This window comes from Symphalangus syndactylus, chromosome 17 (assembly GCF_028878055.3).
Source record: "Symphalangus syndactylus isolate Jambi chromosome 17, NHGRI_mSymSyn1-v2.1_pri, whole genome shotgun sequence".
Classification (NCBI taxonomy): domain Eukaryota; kingdom Metazoa; phylum Chordata; class Mammalia; order Primates; family Hylobatidae; genus Symphalangus; species Symphalangus syndactylus.
Genome location: NC_072439.2, coordinates 14,233,539 through 14,254,521, shown reverse-complemented (window position 1 = coordinate 14,254,521; position 20,983 = coordinate 14,233,539). Strand labels below are relative to the sequence as shown.

Genomic DNA, 20,983 nt, shown 5'->3' with positions numbered 1-20,983 from the left:
AGTCCCAGGGGGCTGGGGGCCACGGAGGTGCGTCACTGCAGAGACACGGAGAAGGGGGCGTGTAGAGCCGGAGTTCAAGATCTAGAAGAATGATGCTTCTCTGACCTGCCCGTCATCCTGTCTGGGATCCACCGTTACTGCCCAGCCCACGTGGGGTAAGCGTTGCCACTTAAAATTAGCCAGGCACCACGGCTCATATCTGTAATCCCAGCACTTTCGGAGGCTGAGGTGGGAGGATTGCATGAGCCCAGGAGTTCTGACACCAGCCTGGGCAACACAGGAGACCTCGTCTCTACAAAAAATTGTAAAATGACGCATGGTGTGAGCCTGTGCCCCAGCTACTCAGGAGGCTGAGGCAGCAGGATCGCTCGAGCCTAGGAAGTTGAGGTTGCAGTGAGCTTTGACGGGTAACCACTCCACTCCAGCCTGGGCAACGCAGCAAGACCCTGTCTCTTAAACCAGAGCGTCGCCCCTTCGGCTGCATGGAAGCTGTTCTCATCCTGGTACAGGTGAATTTCGTGGAAATTGCAGGGAGCAGAAAAGAAGGGGAAGGAGTCAGATGGGGCAGCTGTCTCTCCACCTCCTGGTCCTGCAGGAGCTGGTCTTGCTGTGGTCTCTCCAGCTGCACTGGCCAGGATGGGAAGACACAGGCAGGGCAAGGGCCGTGGGCTGGTCTCAGGGGGTCCCTCCTGTCCTCTGACCGCATTCCTGGCTGCTCTTCCGACTCCCCTGGGGCTGGGCGGGGTGTTGGGAAACCACAGCTTGGTATGGTGAGGTCAGGGTGGCCCCTGACTTCCCTGGGACATAGTCCAGAGGGCAGCTCTGGGATCTCCGACCACTTCCACCAGCCAAATCTACCTCCCTGCTCCTGTTCTGGAACCTCCCACAGGTCCCCACTGCCCACAGGCCAAACTCTTCACCTTCCAGCTTCCTCCTCCAGCCTGACCTGGATACTTTGCTCTCTTCCCATTGAAGTGGGCACATTCCCACCTCCGGGCCTTTGCTGAGGCTGTGCGGCCACCTGGAATACCCTTCCCACCCCCCATCCGTCCCTCGGACACATCTCATACATCCTCAAGGCCCAGCCTCAATGCCGCCTCCTCCAGGAAGGCTTCCTGGACTCCATCCCAGCCGATACTTCCCTCCTCCGGTCCTCCACAGGCCACCTTCTCAAGGTTTCTTGCCCTTTCCACCTTGACTTATAGCCCCACACAGCCTTGCCCTCTCTTCCCACATGAGGCTGGGGGCTCCTGGCAGGGCCAGGCCTGTTGAGGATGATCAGAACAGCACACAGGGATAGGCATTTTGGCAGAGGGAATAGCTTAGGGAAAGGCACAGCAGCAGGGAAATCAGTTTCACTGGAGCAGAGGTGAGGAAAAGAGAATGGGTTGAGGTAAGCCCTGGGAATTTTCTTTTTTTGCGGGGGGTGGGTGGGGAAGGAGTCTCGCCCTGCCACCCAGGCTGGAGTGCAGCGGTGCGATCTCGGCTCACTGCAACCTCCACCTCCCAGGTTCAAGTGATTCTCCTGCCTCAGCCTCCCGAGTAGCTGGGATTACAGGCGTGTGCCACCACACACAGCTGATTTTTGTATTTTTAGTACAGATAGGGTTTTGCCATGTTGGCCAGGCTGGTCTCGAACTCCTAACCTCAGGTGATCCACCTGCTTCGGCCTCCCAAGATGCTGGGATTACAGGCATGAGTCACTGTGCCTGGCCCATTAATTCATTTAATTTTTATTTAAAAATATTTTTTGGGCAGCCGGGCACGGTGGCTCATGCCTGTAATCCCAGCACTTTGGGAGGCTGAGGCAGGCGGATCACGAGGTCAGGAGATCGAGACCATCCTGCCTAGCACAGTGAAACCCCGTCTCTACTAAAAATAAAAAAAATTAGCCGGGCGTGGTGGCGGGCGCCTGTAGTCCCAGCTACTCGGGAGGCTGAGGCAGGGGAATGGCATGAACTCGGGAGGCGGAGCTTGCAGTGAGCCGAGATCACACCACTGTACTCCAGCCTGGGCGACAGAGTGCGACCCTGTCTCAAATTTTCTTTTTCTTTTGAGACGGGGTCGCACTCTGTCGCCCAGGCTGGTCTCAAACTCCTGTGCTCAAGCCAGTCCTGCCTCGGTCTCCCTAAATGCTGGGATTACAGGGTGAGCCATGGCACCTGGCCTGAGGTATATATTTTTAAAAGGGAGAGGAGATCCAGGAAGGCCTCTTTGAGGAAGTGATATTTGAGGAAAGATCTGGAAGGAGGTGAGGGATGTGGGAAAGGGTGCTGGAGGCAAAAGAAACAACGCGCACGAAGGCCTTGAGGCAGGTGTCGGGGGCTAAGCAGGCACAGTCACGTGTGTCTTTGAGGGACTCCTCTGTCCTGGCGTGTTATGGGAACAGTGAAAAGGCCTGTGTGGCTGGAGCAGAGTGAGGAGAAGAAGGCGGGGAAGGTGGGGAGCGGACGAGGCAGGTTATGCAGGGCCTAGTGGGCTGTAGGAAGGAGACTTGGGCTTTGACCCCGGGCTCCCACCCCAGGGAAGGTGGGAGCCATGGAGGGTGCTGGGCAGAGGAGGGTAGGTCCTGGCTGGGATGTTTATGATCACTTTTTAATTTTTTCTCCCCACACACTGGGCTGTGGCTGCCCTTTGGGAAGGGGAGGGGCACCCAGAGCTCTCCCAGCCACCCTTGGGAAGCACTGGCTGGTAGGAGAGGTTGGGGGACACCCCCCCTTCTCTTCCCCCACTGTTTGTCAAACACAGTGTCGGCTCCAAGGAGACAGATGGCCTGGGAATCATCAGATCCTGTGACTGGACCCTCCCTCCTCCCAGCCCAGTGCCCAGAGCCACCCATGGGGTCTGCCCTCTCACCCCCAATAACACAGGGCTAGGAACCCTGTCTCAGGGGCAGGTAGGAGGGGGACACAGCCCAGGGTGGGTGTCATGGCCATTCCTCTGCCCACCCACCCACAAACAGCCCAGCACATAGGCTGGGCTCAGCACAAAAGTTCCGGGTCTGGGTTTGAATCCGGTCCTCACCACTTCCTGGAACAGGACGCCTCCTCCAAGGAGCCTCCCTGGGTTGGCCCAAGCCCCCCAGGCTGGGTTTCCACTCCTGGGGTGCCCCCAGCTTGGCTGGTGCTCCATCTTGGTCTGTGTTTTGGCCCAAATCCCTTCTGGAGAGTGACGGGCTCCCCTCCACACTGAGGACACCCCCTGCTCCTTGCCGAGACCCCGCTTCTGCCTGGGTAACGCGAAGGTAGCATTTGTTCAGTGCACGACCTCATCTCACAGAGGCTCAGATCACACAGAGGCTCACAACCACTCTCTGTGTTGCTCCATTGAGCCAAACGTGTATTAAGCACCAAATGTATGCAAGGCACTGTTCTGTGGGTAGAAGAGGGTGCCCTGTGGGAACCTGCGGGGAGGTGTTCCAGGCAGAGGGCACAGCCCGTGCAGAGGCCCTAAGGCAGGGCCATGCCAGGTGTGCTGGAGGCATAGCGAGGAGGCCTGCGTGGCTGGGATGAAGCAAGCGAACGAGGAAGCTGGGGGAGATGAGAGCAGAGAAGAAGCTGGATGTTACGGGACGTGGTGCGGAGTATGAGGGAGAAAACTGAGGCACAAAGATGGTAACCGGCCAAGGCGTCCTGGCGCAGCAGGGATTTGAACTACACCCACCTCGTGGATGGAACTGGAGGCAGGACGGCACACAGGCGGTCCCTCAGGCCCAGGAGGGGAGCCCAGCTGGCCTGTGAGCCACTCAGCCTGATGCAAGCTGTGGGCAGGGAACAGGGGAAAGGTGCTGGACCCAGGCCCACGCTGGGCTGGGCAGGTGGCCACGTGACCATCCAGGCCACCTCCCCCGGGCCCATTGGCCGCCTGCCCCTGCTGGCTGGGCCTGCGCCTGCCCCAGACCCTATAAGGCCAGGGAGCCGAAGGCAGAGCCAGCTGCCAGCCGGGCCGGTCCGTCCTCCAGGGAACCCCGCGCAGTCCAGGTGAGTGGGGCCGCGTCTGCTTCAGTGACACCAGGGCGAGGCCAGGCCTGCAGGTGGGTGTCGGGGGCTGCTCAGGCTTTCGGTGGGGACTGGGTGTGGGATGGGAGCCCGGGGAACCCCCATTCACGCACCTTCTCTGCCCCCTTCCAGCTTCTCACGTTCTTACTATGTCTGCTCCGGACGAAGGGAGACGGGATGCCCCCAAACCGAAGGGCAAGGTAAAGAGAGGAAACGGGGGGCAGATTCTTGCTGGGGCCTGGAGATGCCCCAGAGCTGGGGAAAGTCACCTCCACAGTCCTGGGGTCTCAAGTCTGGAGAGGTGCTTCCCTGATGGGCTGGCGGGAGAGGTCTGGGAGCCGTGATGCCAACCCCTTCCTTTCTGACCCAAGCTGGAGGCGGGGGACCCACGCAGACCTCGGCACCTTCCCCAGCGGGTGACCTTGGGCCGGCCTCAGCTCCGCCCCTCTCTGAGTCTCAGTTTCCCCATCTGTGCACTGGGGATCCTGGAAGGAAAAAGTCTTTGGAGATCTGATAGACGATCTTTTTCTCTCTGCATGGGAGGCAGGCTGAGTCTGCCCGTTGCCCAGGTGTGGAAACTGAGGCTGAGTGGCTGAAACACTTTCCCGAGGTCACCCGGGAGCAAGGGGCCGGGGCGGCACTGGGCTGATCGATCGATGCGTCCTCTGACCCCTGTCCCTGCTGAGGCTTGGCCCGCTCATCCTGCACAACCCCTCCCCCATGCAGACCCTGGGCAGCTTCTTTGGGTCCCTGCCTGGCTTCAGCTCTGCCCGGAACCTGGTGGCCAACGCACATAGCTCGGCGAGAGCCCAGCCAGCTGCTGAGCCCGCAGGAGTGCCTGCCGCCGAGGCTGCCCAACCACAGGCTCAGGGTGAGTGGCTGGCCCAGCTAGGGGCGCGGGGGGACTCTAGACATGGACCCGGGAGAAGGAGCTCCCCGGGCAGGGACTTCCAGCCATTTGGGGAGCCCTCCATATTTGTCTGTGTGCTCTCATCAGACACTAGGACATCTTGTGGTGGATGGGGAAACTAAGGCATAAATATGGGGGGTGAGTGGCCGAAGGTGGCTTTCAACCCAGCCTGTCTCCCTGCAATGCCCCCCACTCAGTCCCTCAGCCATTCCCCCACCCTGCACCCCGTTTCTGATGCACCGTGGCCCGGGCTGAGTGAGATCCAGACTCCCAGGGAGGAGGAACAGCTCCCCTGGGGTCACACAGCCCGGGGGCTCCCCAGCCTCCTGTGGCTCAGCTTGGGCGATCAGGGACACGGTGACAGGGAACCCATGGTTGGGGCGGCCGCCTGAGCTGGGCCTCCCTCTGGGCCCAGAGCCCCAGGCAGCTGACTTCTGCTCCACATACCTTGGCCCGGCGATAGGCAGCAGGCAGCTGCGGCGGGGGCGGGGCGGGCTGGGCAAGGGGCTGCTCCCCCACCCCAGGCTATATGAACCCCGGGACCCAGGGTGGGCGTCCAGCACCCAGCAGAGGAAGTTCCACGGAGCCCTGCTTCAGGGAACAGCGGCCCTAGGCTTGGGGGGACTCCCCAGCGGGGTTGGGGGGTGACCAGGTCTGGCTGGTAGCCGTGGATGTCACCTCCTGCTGTCCCTGGCGGGGTAGCTGAAACATTTGTGACCTTTCAGGCCGTGCCTGGCTATTGCGCAATGGGCAGCCGGGTAGGTGGTTCTAACCTGCATCCTTCACCCTCCCTGACCGGCCCCTGTCCCCACAGTGGCTACCCACCCAGAGCAGACGGCCCCATGGACGGAGAAGGAGCTGCAACCTTCGGAAAAGGTGAGAGGCATGTGCAGGGCAGGGTCTGATGTGGCAGGAGCCCTGGGGGTACCCCCTCCTGGGACATTTCAGTTCCTGCCATCTGGGGGGCTGCTGTGGGCCTGAGGGAAGGCAGACAGCCTGGGGATCCCAGGCGGAGCTTCCCCCTCTGAGCCTCTATTTCGACATCTGTGAAATGGGTGCAGTGCTATCTCACTCTAATCACGTAAGGTTCCAGTCTATGCAGGGTTGTGCCTGGCACGATGAGACCAAAGCGACAGCAGCGTTAAGCACTTTATTTCTTCTACTTTTATTTTTTGAGATGCAGTTTCGCTATTTCACCCAGGCTGGAGTGCAGTGGCACGATCTCAGCTCACTGTAACCTCTGCCTCCCAGGTTCAAGCGATTCTCCTGCCTCAGCCTCCTGAGTAGCTGGGACTACAAGTGCTCACCACCATGCCCAGCTAATTTTTGTATTTTTAGTAGAGACGAGGTTTCACTATGTTGGTCAGGCTGGTCTCGAAGTCCTGACCTCAGGTGATCCACCCGCCTCAGCCTCCCAAAGTGCTGGGATTACAGGCATTAGCCACTGCGCCTGGCAAGAGGACCTGTTTTAATCAGCATTTTCCAGATGAGGATATTAGCTCAGAGAGGGCATGTGGCTTGCCCAAGGCCACACAGCGAGTGTCAGGGGCAGAAGAGGGTAAAAAGCTGGGACTTGAACCTGGGTCTCTCCAACTACAGAGCGCAAGGTGCCCACCTGAGCCAAAGCTGTGGGGAGATGGGTTCTGAGAATATAATTTCAGGGCTTCTCAACCCCAGTACTGTGGATATTTGGGGTTGGATCATTCTCCGGGGTGGGGCCATCCTGGGCACTGCAGGGTGCCGAGCAGCATCCCTGGTCTCCACCTGTTCCATGCCAGGAGCCTCCCCAAGTTGTGACAACTACAGATGTCTCCAGACATCACCCAGTGCTCCCTGGGGGCAGAATCACCCAGTTGAGAACTACTGAATTAAAACAGCACCTTGGCTGGGCACGGTGGTTCACGCCTGTAATCCCAACACTTAGGGAGGCTGAGGCAGGCGGATCAATTGAGCTCAGGAGTTTGAGACCAGCCCGGCCAACATGGTGAAACCTCATCTCTACTAAAAATATAAAAATTAGCTGAGCGTGGTGGTGTACGCCTGTAATCCCAGCTACTCAGGAGGCTGAGGCAGGAAAATTGCTTGAACCCAGGAGGCAGAGACTGCAGTGAGCCAAGATCTCGCCACTGCACTCCAGCCTGGGTGACAGAGTGAGACTCTGTCTCAAAAAACAAACAACAAAAAAAAACAGCACCTCACAGGTACGCCTGAGTGTTAGAACTCCTAGGCCATCATCACCTTCATTCATTTTTGTTTTTTTTTTATATTTTTTTTATTTTTTGAGACAGTCTTGCTCTGTCACCCAGGCTGGAGTGTAATGGCGCGATCTCGGCTCACTGCAACCTCTGCCTCCTGGGTTCAAGCGATTCTCCTGCCTCAGCCTCCAGAGTAGCTGGGATTACAGGTGCCTGCCACCATGCCTGGCTAATTTTTGTATTTTTAGTAGAGACAGGGTTTCACCATGTTGGTCAGGCTGGTCTCGAACTCTTGACCTCAGATGATCCACCTGCCTCGGCCTCCCAAACTGCCGAGATTACAGGCGTGAGCCACCGCGCCTGGCCTGTTTTCATTTTTTTAAGAATGGGGTCTCACCGTTGCCCAGGCTGCTCTTAAACTCATGGGCTCAAGCAATCCTCCCACCTTAGCCACCTATAGTGCTGGGATTACAGGCATGAGCCACTGCGCCCAGCCTGAATATAATAATAATATTATTATTATTATTATTATTATTTATTTGAGATGGAGTCTCGCTTTTTCACCCAGGCTGGAGTGCAGTGGCGCGAGATCGCCAAGGCTCACTGCAAGCTCCGCCTTCCCGGGTTCACGCCATTCTCCTGCCTCAGCCCCCCGAGTAGCTGACACTGCAGGCGCCCGCCACCATACCTGGCTAATTTTTTGTATTTTTTAGTAGAGACGGGGTTTCACTGTATTAGCCAGGATGGTCTTGATCTCCTGACCTCGTGATCCACTTGCCTCAGCCTCCCAAAGTGCTGGGATTACAGGCATATATTATTATTTTTGAGACAGGATCTCATTCTGTTGCCCAGGCTGGAGTACAGTGGTATGATCATATCTCACTACTGCCTCAACCTCCTGGGCTCAAGCAATCCTCCCACGTTAGTCTCCCAAGTAGCTGGGACTACAGGTGTGTCCCCAGCCCAGCCAACTGTTAAAATTTTGTAGAGACTGGGTCTTGTTTGGTTGCCCAGGTTGATCTTAAACTCCTGGGCTCAAGTGATCCTCCCACCTTGGCCTCCCAACATGCTAGGATTGCAGGCATCAGCCATCACACCTAGCCTGGATATAATGATTTTAATAAGCAATTTGGTCTCCCTGGTGTCACTAGGACACCAGGCTCAACATTTGCCATGAATGGAGAATAAGCAAGAGCAACAGAAATGTAACTGTAGGACCTGCGCTGAGTCCAGGCCTGGGGACCTTGGCTGTGTCCAAGCCTGGGACGTGCTGTCATGGACGAGGCCTGCCTTGCAGCCGGGAAAGGGGGTGCGTGAGAATGGAAGAGGCTGGCGCTGTGAGCTCGTGAGGACTTTATCCCAGAGAGCCAGGGTGCCACGCCACAGCCCGATGAGTGTCTGGCTGACCGGGGTCGGGGTGAGGAGGAAGCAGCTCGGTTTTTGAGGAGGTGGGGCCTCTGGGTGCCTGCAGTTCCTTGCCCCAAGGCACACTAGGGGGCTAGGCTGGTGGACATCGGGGTGGAGTACGCCTCTCATTCCTTCTCTTGATCCACCTGTGTCCTTTCTCAGCAGATGGTGTCCGGGGCCAAAGACCTGGTGTGTTCCAAGATGTCCAGGGCCAAGGAAGCTGTGTCCTCCGGGATGGCCAGCGTGGTGGACGCGGCTAAGGGAGTGGTACAGGGAGGCCTGGACACCACTCGGTCTGCACTCACGGGCACCAAGGAGGCGGTGTCCAGCGGGGTCACAGGGGCCATGGACATGGCTAAGGGGGCCGTCCAAGGGGGTCTGGACACCTCGAAGGCTGTCCTCACCGGCACCAAAGACACGGTGTCCGCTGGGCTCACGGGGGCAGTGAATATGGCTAAAGGGACCGTACAGGCCGGCGTGGACACCACCAAGACTGTGCTGACCGGCACCAAAGACACAGTGACTGCTGGGGTCACGGGGGCAGTGAACTTGGCCAAAGGGACTGTCCAGACCGGCGTGGACACCTCCAAGGCTGTGCTGACTGGCACCAAAGATGCTGTGTCCACTGGGCTCACAGGGGCAGTGAATGTGGCCAGAGGAACCATTCAGACCGGCGTGGACACCAGTAAGACTGTCCTAACAGGTACCAAGGACACCGTCTGCAGTGGGGTGACCGGTGCCGTGAACGTGGCCAAAGGGGCCGTGCAGGGGGGCCTGGACACCACCAAGTCTGTGGTCATAGGTACAAAAGACACAGTGTCCACTGGGCTCACGGGGGCAGCGAACGTGGCCAAGGGGGCTGTCCAGACGGGTGTAGACACAGCCAAGACCGTGCTGACCGGCACCAAGGACACAGTCACTACTGGGCTCATGGGGGCAGCGAATGTCGCCAAAGGGACCGTCCAGACAGGCGTGGACACCACCAAGACTGTGCTGACCGGTACCAAGGACACCGTCTGCAGTGGGATGACAGGTGCTGCGAATGTGGCCAAGGGGGCCGTCCAGGGGGGCCTGGACACTACAAAGTCTGTCCTGACTGGCACTAAAGATGCTGTGTCCACTGGGCTCACAGGTGCCGTGAATGTGGCCAAAGGGGCTGTCCAGACCGGCGTGGACACCACCAAGACCGTGCTGACCAGTACCAAGGACACCGTCTGCACTGGGGTCACCGGTGCCATGAATGTGGCCAAAGGGGCCGCCCTGACGGGTGTAAACACGGCCAAGACCGTGCTGACCGGCACCAAGGACACAGTCACTACTGGGCTCATGGGGGCAGCGAATGTCGCCAAAGGGACCGTCCAGACAGGCATGGACACCACCAAGACTGTCCTGACCGGTACCAAGGACACCGTCTGCAGTGGGGTGACTGGTGCTGCGAATGTGGCCAAAGGGGCCGTCCAGGGGGGCCTGGACACTACAAAGTCTGTCCTGACTGGCACCAAAGATGCTGTGTCCATGGGAGTCACCGGGGCAGTGAACTTGGCCAAAGGGACCATCCAGACCGGCGTGGACACCAGTAAGACTGTGCTAACCGGCACCAAGGACACCGTCTGCAGTGGGGTGACCGGTGCCGTGAACGTGGCCAAAGAGGCCGTGCAGGGGGGCCTGGACACAACCAAGTCTGTGGTCATAGGTACAAAAGACACAGTGTCCACTGGGCTCACGGGGGCAGCAAACATGGCCAAGGGGGCTGTCCAGACGGGTGTAGACACGGCCAAGACCGTGCTGACCGGCACTAAGGACACAGTGACTACTGGGCTCATGGGGGCAGCGAACGTCGCCAAAGGGACTGTCCAGACAGGCATGGACACCACCAAGACTGTCCTGACTGGCACCAAGGACACCGTCTGCAGTGGGGTCACCAGTGCCATGAATGTGGCCAAGGGGGCTGTGCAAACTGGGCTGAAAACGACCCAAAATATCGCAACAGGTACAAAAAACACCCTTGGCAGTGGGGTGACCAGTGCTGTGAACGTGGCCAAAGGGGCCGCCCAAACGGGTGTAGACACGGCCAAGACCGTGCTGACCGGCACCAAGGACACAGTCACTACTGGGCTCATGGGGGCAGCGAATGTCGCCAAAGGGACCGTCCAGACCGGTGTGGACACCACCAAGACTCTGCTAACCGGCACCAAGGACACCATCTGCAGTGGGGTGACTGGTGCCGTGAATGTGGCCAAAGGGGCCGTCCAAGGGGGCCTGGACACCACCAAGTCTGTGGTCATAGGTACAAAAGACACAGTGTCCACTGGGCTCACGGGGGCAGCGAACGTGGCCAGGGAGGGTGTCCAGACAGGTGTAGACACAGCCAAGACCGTGCTGACCGGCACTAAGGACACAGTCACTACTGGGCTCATGGGGGCAGCGAATGTCGCCAAAGGGACCGTCCAGACAGGCGTGGACACCACCAAGACTGTGCTGACCGGTACCAAGGACACCGTCTGCAGTGGGGTGACTGGTGCTGCGAATGTGGCCAAAGGGGCCATCCAGGGGGGCCTGGACACTACAAAGTCTGTCCTGACTGGCACTAAAGACGCTGTGTCCACTGGGCTCACGGGGGCTGTGAACTTGGCCAAAGGGACCGTCCAGACCGGCGTGGACACCACCAAGACCGTGCTGACCGGCACCAAGGACACCGTCTGCACTGGGGTCACCGGTGCCATGAATGTGGCCAAGGGGGCTGTGCAAACTGGGCTGAAAACGACCCAAAATATCGCAACAGGTACAAAAAACACCCTTGACAGTGGGGTGACCAGTGCTGTGAATGTGGCCAAAGGGGCCGCCCTGACGGGTGTAGACACGGCCAAGACCGTGCTGACCGGCACCAAGGACACAGTCACTACTGGGCTCATGGGGGCAGCGAACGTCGCCAAAGGGACCGTCCAGACAGGCGTGGACACCACCAAGACTGTGCTGACTGGTACCAAGGACACCGTCTGCAGTGGGGTGACTGGTGCCGTGAATGTGGCCAAGGGGGCCGTCCAGGGGGGCCTGGACACTACAAAGTCTGTCCTGACTGGCACTAAAGACACCGTGTCCACTGGGCTCACAGGGGCTGTGAAGTTGGCCAGAGGGACTGTCCAGACCGGCGTGGACACCAGCAAGACTGTCCTAACTGGTACCAAGGACACCATCTGCAGTGGAGTCACTGGTGCTGTGAATGTGGCCAAAGGGACCGTCCAGACAGGTGTGGACACAGCCAAGACGGTGCTGAGTGGCACTAAGGATGCAGTGACTACTGGAGTCATGGGGGCAGTGAATGTGGCCAAAGGAACCATGCAGACCGGCGTGGACACCTCCAAAACTGTGCTTATGGGTACCAAGGATACTGTCTGCAGTGGGGTTACCGGTGCCGTGAGCACGGCCAAAGGGGCTGTCCAGGGGGGCCTGGACACCACCAAGACAGTGCTGACCGGAACCAAAGACGCAGTGTCCGCTGGGCTCATGGGGTCAGGGAACGTGGCGACAGGGGCCATCCACACTGGCCTCAGCACCTTCCAGAATTGGTTACCTAGTACCCAGGCCCCCTCCTGGGGTGGACTCACCAGTTCCAGGACCACAGACAATGGTGGGGAGCAGACTGCCCTGAGCCCCCGAGAGGCCCCGTTCTCTGGCGTCTCCAGGCCCCTAGATGTACTCAGTGTAGGCCTGGAGCCTGCCTGGGAAGCTGCAGCCACTACCAAGGGCCTTGCGACTGACGCGGCGACGTTCACCCAAGGGGCCGCTCCAGGCAAGGAGGACACAGGGCTCTTGGCCACCACACACGGCCCCGAAGAAGCCCCACGCTTGGCAATGCTGCGGAATGAGTTGGAAGGGCTGGGGGACATCTTCCACCCCATGAATGCAGAGGAGCAAGGTGAGGGGATGCCTGGGTTCATGGGTCCCTGAGGCAGGCACAGCTGCTAGCGGGCCCTTGACTTTTTTTTTTTTTTTTTTTTGAGACTGTCTCTCACTCTGTCGCCCTGGCTGGAGTGCAGTGGCGTGATCTCGGCTCACTGCAAGCTCCGCCTCCCAGGTTCACGCCATTCTCCTGCCTCAGCCTCCCGAACAGCTGGGACTACAGGCACCCGCCACCGCATCTGGCTAATTTTTTGTATTTTTAGTACAGATGGGGTTTCACCGTGTTAGCCAGGATGGTCTCGATCTCCTGACCTTGTGATCCGCCCGCCTCAACCTCCCAAAGTGCTGGGATTACAGGCGTGAGCCACTGCGCCCGGCTGGGCCCTTGACTTTAAAAAAAAAAATGTATTTATTTGGTTTGTTTCAGATGGGGGCCTCCCTGTGTTGCCCAGGCTGGTCCCGAGCTCCTGGGCTCAAACGATCCTCCTGCCTCAGCCTCTCAAAGTGTTGGGATTACATGTGAGCGCACCCGGCCCTTTTTTGTTTTTTTAGAGACAAGGTCTTGCTCTGTCACCCACACTGGAGTGCAGTGGTGTGTTCACAGCTCACTATAGTCTCAATCTCTTGGGCTCAAGTGATCCTCCTGCTCCAGCCTCTCAAGTAGCTGGGACCACCATGCCCAGCTATGTATTTTTTTTTTTTTTTTTTTGTATCTCTATGTTGCCCAGGCTGGTCTCATACTGGGTTCAAGTGATCCTCCAGCCTCAGCCTCCCAAAGTGCTGGGATTACAGGCATGAGCCACCATACCCAGCTTCATTTGACTTTTATTTTTAGTTATTTATTTTTGAGGCAGAGTCTCGCTCTTGTCGCCCGGGCTGGAGTGCAGTGGCAGTGCCAGCTCACTGCAACCTCCGCGCTTCCCGGGTTCAGGCGATTCTTCTGCTCAGCCTCCCGAGTAGCTGCGATTATAGGTGCCCGCCACCATACCCGGCTAATTATTATTATTATATCGTACTTTTAGTAGAGATAAGGTTTCACCATGTTGGCCAGGCTGGTCTTGAACTCCTGATCCCAGGTGATCCACCCGCCTTGGCCTCCCAAAGTGTTGTGATTACGGGCCTGAGCCACCGTGCCTGGCCTCACATGACTTTTTTTTTTTTTTTTTTCTTGAGACGGAGTCTTGCACTCTTACCCAGGCTGGAGGGCAGTGGCGCGATCTCGGCTCACTGCAAGCTCCACCCCCCGGGTTCACATCGTTCTCCTGCCTCAGCCTCCTGAGTAGCTGGGACTATAGGCGCCTGCCACCACCCCCGGCTAGTTTTTTGTATTTTTAGGAGAGACGGGTTTTACCGCGTTAGCTAGGATGGTCTTGATCTCCTGACCTTGTGATCCCCCCGCCTCGGCCTCCCAAAGTGCTGGCATTACATGCGTGAGCCACCGTGCCCGGCCCTCACTTGACTTGTATAAAGCCCAAGCCCTGATGCCCTAAGGGGCTTCCGGGACTGAGCAGTGCATCTTCCTTTCCAGCTCAGCTGGCTGCCTCCCAGCCCGGGCCAAAGGTGCTGTCGGCGGAACCGGGGAGCTACTTTGTTCGTTTAGGTGACCTGGGTCCCAGCTTCCGCCAGCGGGCATTTGAACATGCGGTGAGCCACCTGCAGCACGGCCAGTTCCAAGCCAGGGACACTCTGGCCCAGCTCCAGGGCTGCTTCAGGCTGGTAAGAGCTTCCCCCTGCTGCTGCCCCTTGCCCAGGGCACTTCTTAGAACCCCTGCCCAGGACTCACCCAGCTGCAGATGCTAACTGAGCACCTAGGATATGATGCTGTCAGTGTCACCGATGGTCATGGGTCTGTACTCATGGGGCTTGCCTCCTGGCAAGAGGGATGGAGCTAGATCAGATCCTTAAAGACAGTGGGTAGGCCGGACGCGGTGGCTCATGCTTGTAACACCAGCAATTTGGGAGGCCGAAGCGGGTGGATCACTTGAGGCCAGGAGTTCGCAACTAGAATGACCAACACAGGAAACCCCGTCTCTACTAAAAATACAAAAATTGGCCGGGAGTGGTGGCGGGCACCTGTAATCCCAGCTATTTGGGAGGCTGAGGCAGGACAATCACTTGAACCCGGGAGGCGGAGGTCGCAGTGAGCCAAGATCGTGCCACTACACTCCAGCCTGGGCGACAGAGCAAGACTCTGTCTCAAAAAAAATAAAGACGGCGGGGACACAAAGACAGCAAAACAATCTGTGTGCAGAGGGGTAGTGGGCTGGGCAGGAAGGCCGTCCCTCTGGGCCCTGTCCTGACCGATGGGGAGACAGCTGTGCAAAGCCCTCGAAAGCAGGGACAGGACAGCAAGCTATTGGGGAGCAAGTTGGGTGTGTTCGGGGAATAGAAAGGCGGCGCTGTGGCTGGGGAAAGTGAAGCCGGGATGGGATCCAGGGAGCCCGCAGGGCCTGGGGCTGCAACACACGCAGGAAAGGACCCAATGCAACATGACTCGGATGCATCCAGGGGTCACGCGCCCTGGCCAGAGTCGTCCCCCCCTCCCACTGGCCCTGCTCTCTTCCTGTGGCCCAGGTTCTCCCCTTTGGCAATGTGGATGTTGGGGCCGGATCATGCTCTGGGGTGGGATCATCCTGGTCCCTGCAGGGAGCGGAGCAGCGTCCCTGGCCTCCAGTCTCCCCCTCCCCAGTCCTGAGGGCCAGCATTTTCTCTAGAAGCTGTTGTGCGTCCCGGGAGGCAGAATCTCACAGGACTGCTCTGGGGTTTTGTGTTTTTGAGACAGTGAGACAGGGTCTTGCTCGGCCACCTAGGCTGGACTACAGTGGCTTGATCATGGCCCACTTCAACCTACTGGGGTCCCTCCCACCTCAGCCTCCCAAGCAGCTGGACAACTGGCATACACCACCACACCCAGCTAGTATTTGTTGTTGTTGTTGTATTTTTGGTAGAGATTAGATTTTCCTATGTTGCCCAGGCTGGTCTTAAACCCCTGGGTTCAAGTGATCCTCCTGCCTCAGCCTCTGGGTGTGCGCTACCAAACCTGGTTAAATTTTTTGTAGAGATGGGGCCTCCCTATGTAGCCCAGGCTGGTCGAGCTTCTGGGCTCCAGCGATCCTCTTGCCTCAGCCTCCCAAAGTGCTGGGATGACAGGCGTGAGCCACCGTGCCCGGCAGTCACAGGGTTTACATGTTGGTGGACAGCAGTCCCACTCCAGCGGGCCATGGGAAACCTCAAGATGCCGCCTCAGTCAGGATTTCTGGCATGCAGCCCAGGCCACTGTTTTCAATCAACATCCGGGGTCTGTGACAAGCCGCAGTTTGAGGGTCTAACCCAGGGTTCTCAGTGCGGATGACCTGCCCCCAGGGGACACTAGTCCACGTCTGGGGACATCTGGGTTTGTCACAATTGGGGGATGCCCCTGGTGGAGAGTGAGTGGAGGCCAGGGACTCTGCTCAGCACCCTGCAGTGCCCAGGGTGGCCCCACCCCAGAGAACCATCCGGCCCCCGTGTCCACAGTGCCGAGGGCAAGCCTGTCCTAGGGACCCTCGGGACACCTCACGTCACTGTGGCCACCCCCAGGTGCACAGTCAGTCGCTGCTGTGCCTCTGGCACGCGGTACAATGGCGCAGTTGGAAGGTGTTCTGTAAATGCCATGGAGGAATGAAGGAATGGGCCCACCCTCGTGGCCCGCTACAAGCAGCTGATCACAAAGCATTTTCCCACCTTCAAATCCTCACAGCAAAGTAGCCTGGGCCAGAACTCAGCCCAGGTGCTTTTCAGAAGGGGAGAAGGAGGCCACAGAAGAGAAGAGCTTTGCTTGGGGCCACACGTGAAGGATGCTGAGCTGGGAAATGGGATGTGGTGTGTGACTCATCATGCCTCACTTGTTCCTTTAAGTGCTACTGAAGGCCTTGGATATCCAGGCCTGCCCTCGAGGGGGTGACGCCATCGTTGGGGAAGACAATTCACATATGAATGTATAGGGCGTTGCGTCAGATGATGCTTGGAAAATGGAACATGTACCAGGATAAGGAAGTGGCCGTGCTGGGGCTGGTCACCCTGAAGAGGGGACACTTAAAGTCAGGTCTAAATGACAGGGAGTACATCAGAATGGGCAGGAGTGTGATCTGAGCAGAGGGCACGGCCCGTGCAAAGGCCCTAGGGCAGGACTGTCCCGGCGTGTTGGAGGAACAGCAAGGAGGCCTGGGAGGCTGGAGCTGAGTGAGGAGCAGACGGGGCAAGTCGGGCTGGACCTGGGCTTTGAACCAAGGGAGGTGGGAGCCCTGGAGGGCTCTGGGCAGAGGAGTGGCCTGATCCAAGGTGGATTTCACTTAAAAGGATGGCTCTGATGCGGAGGTCAGGCCACCGGGCGGGGGCAAGGGCTAGAGGCAGAGACGGCGGGACGTAAACCCAGGCAAGTGCTGCCGGGCCTCAGGAGTCACGCTGTGGTGGTGAGAAGTAGCTGGGCTCTGGGTGTTTCAAAGTCAGAGCTGCCCGGGTCCGATGGGGGAGGTGAGAGAAGACCCCAAGAGACTCCCCCTGAGGCTTGTAACCTGAGCAGACAAGGAGAGCAGGGGGGCTGAGGGGAGGCCGGGCAGGTTGCAGAGTGGATATTAGGTGCCTGGCCTTGGACAGGGCGAGGGGAGATGCCTGGTGGGCACCGAGGGGATGCGTCTGCATACGCAGCTGGCTTCAGGTCTCCAGCACTGGCGCGGCGAGGGCTGCGAGGGCGACAGCAGTCTGGAGTCAATATTTTGACTGCGTGCCGCATCCCCACCAGCCATTGAGATGACGAGGAAGACGGGGCCCTGTGGACGGGGTGGCAGGGAGTGGGTGCCACGTGCTGGGGACACAGCAACGAGGACAGAGAGGAGAGTCCTGAGCGTTCCGCCACCAGGGGCGGATAAACACCAAAGCCGCGCGCTGTGCCCCCGAGGAGAGGGGCAGATGTGACGGGAGGGACTGGGGCTGCCACACCACGGGCCGGGAATGGTCTTGCCAAGGGTCACCTGGAGCTGAGGCTGAACTCGGGCCTTGTGAAGGGCCTGGGAAGCAGGCTCCGGGCTGAGTGGGCAGTGTGTGCAAAGGCCCTGGGGCAGGAGCCTGCTGGAGTGGCCGGAGGGCAGAATGGAGCCAGTGTGGCCGCAGTGGAGACAGCAGTGGCGTGCCATGGGAGATGAGGCCAGAGGTGTCCCAGGGACCAGCCCACCAAGGCCATGGTGAGGAGCTGGGTTTTATCTTAAGGGCACTGGGCAGCCACAGGAGGGTTTAGGGGTTAAGAGTGACATGACCCCATGGACGCTGTGTTATGTGCGCTCCCTGATGACCTCATGGGGAGGTTTGAACTATTGCCTTTTTCTGCGAGACAACACGCCCACTGTGGTACAACTGACTTGGAACTCGTGGCCTTTCTCCCAGGACTGTGAATACACCCAGGTCCCTGGGGGAGGGGGAGGGGGAGGGTGGGGGTTGTGAAAGGTCATTTGCCAAGAAGCCATCATTTCCCCACTGTACTCTCTCTCCAGATTGAAAAGGCCCAGCAGGCTCCAGAAGGACAGCCGTGTCTGGACCAGGGCTCAGGTGCCAGTGTGGAGGACGCTGCTGTCCAGGAGGTGGGTCTGGCACAGGGCTGGGGTCCCCCCACCCCGCCCATGGGTCTCCACTCACCTCGCGCCTTCCTCCCACAGGAGCGGGATGCCGGGGTTCTGTCCAGGGTCTGCGGCCTTCTCCGGCAGCTGCACACGGCCTACAGTGGCCTGGCCTCCAGCCTCCAGGGCCTGCCCGCCGAGCTCCAGCAGCCGGTGGGGCGGGCGCGGCACAGCCTCTGTGAGCTCTATGGCATCGTGGCCTCGGCCGGCTCTGTAGAGGAGCTGGCTGCAGAGCGGCTGGTGCAGAGCCGTGAGGGTGTGCACCAGGCTTGGCAGGGGCTAGAGCAGCTGCTGGAGGGCCTACAGCACAACCCCCCGCTCAGCTGGCTGGTAGGGCCCTTCACCTTGCCCCCTGGCGGGCAGCAGCTGTAGGAGCCTGCAGGCCCGGTGCGGGGTCGCCCTGCTCTGCCCGGGGAGGAGCTGCCTCAGACCTTCTCCCCGCCCCCAAACCTGGATCGGTTCCCTAAAGCCCTAGACCTTTGGGGCTGCAGCTGGCTGAGCACCGAGGGGCTGCGGAGGCAGTGACCTTCTAAGCTGGGCCACCCCACGCCCTGCTCTAGGTCTGCCTGCACCTCCCACGTCCTCCCCAGCGCTGCCTGCTCCTCTCGGAGCCTGGGGTCATTTAGCCCACCAGCCAAGAGCCTTCCCTTGAAGACCCCAAGTGAGCACTGCAATTAGGAAAGAGAAAAAGCAGCATGCCCAGCCTGGAAGGGCATCTGTTTGCCCCGCTAGCAACCCTTTTATATCTAGCCAGGCTCTTCCAGTCCTGTAGCACAGGCCCCCAGCTATCAGCGGTGCAGGCAGTGCTGTGGCATCCCAGGCTCCGGGCAGCTGTCCTCATGCTGAAAGTGGGTCTCTGGCCTTAGCACACCTTGAGGGTCTTAAGAACCACATTCCCTCATACTAGAAGGTACTAGAAAATGTGACACTTGCCATCATCATCCCAAGGCAGGCTGCTACTGCCTTTGCTGACCCCCAGGGTGGCCTCACGGTCAGGACAAAGCTGCCAGGAGCCACAGCTGGGGCTTTGCACCAGCCTAGCTTCAGACTGCGCAATTTGCAGGGGGTGGGGGGGGGGTGCAAAAACAAGCAAACAGGCTGCTTCTGCCTCCAGCCGCCCACCACAAGCCTGCCCCGGGCACCTGGGGCTCTGAGGCCCCTGGGGAGGCTGGGCCCAGCGGCTGCCCCTGGAGAACACAGACAAAGGACTTCCCCGCAGGGAACTGTGCCCTATGGAGGGATCAGACAGGGCTGGGAACAGCCACAGAGGCCGTGTGCCTGTGACACAGCCCCTCCTCCCCTGCACACTCCCCCTGGGTCCTCACGCCTACCCAAGTGCTGGGCTACAGAGGAAGCAGGGCTGGGGAGGCTGCGGGCATCAAAGACACTGGCGGTGGCGGACCCACCCGCCGGGCAAGGCCGCCCAACCCTTTGCTCTTACGCTGGCCCAGGTCGTGGAGGCTGGCAGGGTCGGGTGTGAGAAGTGCCGTGGCTGCGCTCAGTCCAGTGGGAAGGAGCCGTTCAGCCCGGCCTCCCCAGGAAGCCATATCCCCACTCGCCCGGTAAGAGAACCTTGCCATCCCCTTTCCACTCTCTCCTAGGACACAAGCCGAGGAACCCCAGACCCGGGGGGGAGGAAGGGTGGAGGGGCTGCTGGCTCCCAGGGGTCACCGTGCGCACTGGCGGCCGTGAGGGGCCGGGGCATTCAGCTCAGCTCTGAACTGGGGAAGCTGGCACAGCAGGGACAGCCTCAGGTGACGGGCCGTGAGAGGGGACGGGTCAGGAGCCTTCCCGAGCCTTCTCCTCAGCCTGACACCCATGGCCATCGGAGGCTAGGACGCCAGACACAGCCATTTGCAGAAATCAGGCACAGTGACTGCAGCTTATGTCCAGCCAACCAAGCATGGGGCCGGGGCTCGGGAAGTCCCTTCCCGCCGCACCACAGCCTAATTCTTACTGGGACGGAGGACAAACACGAGACGCCACTGTGGAATGAGCAACTTCGGTGCATGGGGTGACTTGCTAGGGACCGTGCCCACGTGACAGTCCCTTATGCAAAGGAGGAAAGAGAAGCCCCGAGTGGGAGGGCAACTGTCCAAAGTCACAGGGTGCGCGGGTGACACAGGGTGAGTCGAGGCTGGCCCGAGGCCCATGCTCCTTGAACACTGGAGACCACTGTCAGCTAGCAGTGGCCCTTAGGCAAGGCCCGGTCTGTACCCTCCCAGCCCAGCCTTGGGGGCCCTCGCCCTCCCCACATCTGACCTGCTCACCTGCCTGGACGCTGGGCTGCCAGAGGCAGGAAGCATCAAACTCCCCAGCCTCGTGGGTGAGGGCCGGGTGCAGGCAGCACAGCTTAGATGCCCTGGTTTGTCCCTCGTCTCCTGGGAAGCGCTTGCTCCCGCCCAGCTCTCCCGTCACCGGCCTTTCAGGGTTGGGCTAGGCCCAGAGTGCCTTTTAGTCGATTCTCACGGTGGCCCGATGGCTCAACCCCGTCCCAAACAGGCCCAGTGATGCTGCCACCTGCTCCCCAGCTCAGGCCCCCACTGCACCAGCAATGCTAGAAAACCAAGCCAATAAAAGTGATTTCTTTTTTCATTAAAAAACCCTTTATAGTCATTTCATGTTGGTTGGAAATCACAGAAATTAGGCAAAAAAAAAAAAACCCAAGGGAACAAATACAAACAGCACAGCGTTCCCAACAGTTCTCCGCTCTGCTCTCCCGCAAGCGAGGGAAGGAGAGAGGCAGCCTGAGCTCGGGCGGGGGCTGGGCCTGGCTGCCCAAGGCTCAGCTCTCCTCGTCCAGGGCCTCCGAGTCCCCCCGTGCCCTCTCACGCTCCTGCCGGTCGCTCCCAGGCCTGTCCAGGTCGGGGCCCTCCCGTAGGCTGCTGGTGGGAACAGCAAAGGCGGTGTGAGGATGTCCTCCCG

General features: G+C 59.4%; 2 protein-coding genes across 9 annotated transcripts in view; one reads left to right on the top strand and one right to left on the bottom strand.

Moving 5' to 3' along the window:
• The first annotated feature begins 61 nt into the window (after window positions 1-61).
• PLIN4 (perilipin 4) lies at window positions 62-20,661 on the top strand. Of its 4 annotated transcripts, none has more exons than XM_063620687.1 (9): window positions 62-509; window positions 890-1,175; window positions 2,749-3,980; window positions 4,131-4,198; window positions 4,725-4,869; window positions 5,723-5,784; window positions 8,673-12,426; window positions 13,939-14,126; window positions 17,936-20,661. In XM_063620687.1, the coding sequence occupies exons 4-9, from the start codon at window positions 4,148-4,150 to the stop codon at window positions 18,428-18,430; spliced, it is 4,695 nt and encodes a 1,564-aa protein (XP_063476757.1). In that variant the 5' UTR covers window positions 62-509; window positions 890-1,175; window positions 2,749-3,980; window positions 4,131-4,147; the 3' UTR covers window positions 18,431-20,661. The 4 variants fall into 4 exon arrangements, with proteins under 4 accessions (XP_063476757.1, XP_063476759.1, XP_063476758.1 ...); XM_063620689.1 differs by having other exon boundaries at window positions 62-1,175; window positions 17,936-18,022; window positions 18,098-20,661; XM_063620688.1 differs by having other exon boundaries at window positions 62-1,175; window positions 8,676-12,426.
• The window catches only part of HDGFL2 (HDGF like 2), a 34,800-nt gene continuing 34,458 nt past the window's right edge, over window positions 20,642-20,983 (bottom strand). For 3 of the 5 annotated variants that reach the window (XM_055249605.2, XM_055249607.2, XM_055249604.2), the window contains exon 16: window positions 20,642-20,943. In XM_055249605.2, coding sequence (XP_055105580.2) covers window positions 20,844-20,943 — 100 coding nt within the window. In that variant the 3' untranslated portion in view covers window positions 20,642-20,843. The remainder of the gene's footprint in view (window positions 20,944-20,983) is intronic. The other 2 variants (XM_063620747.1, XM_055249606.2) reach the window with 1 other exon arrangement.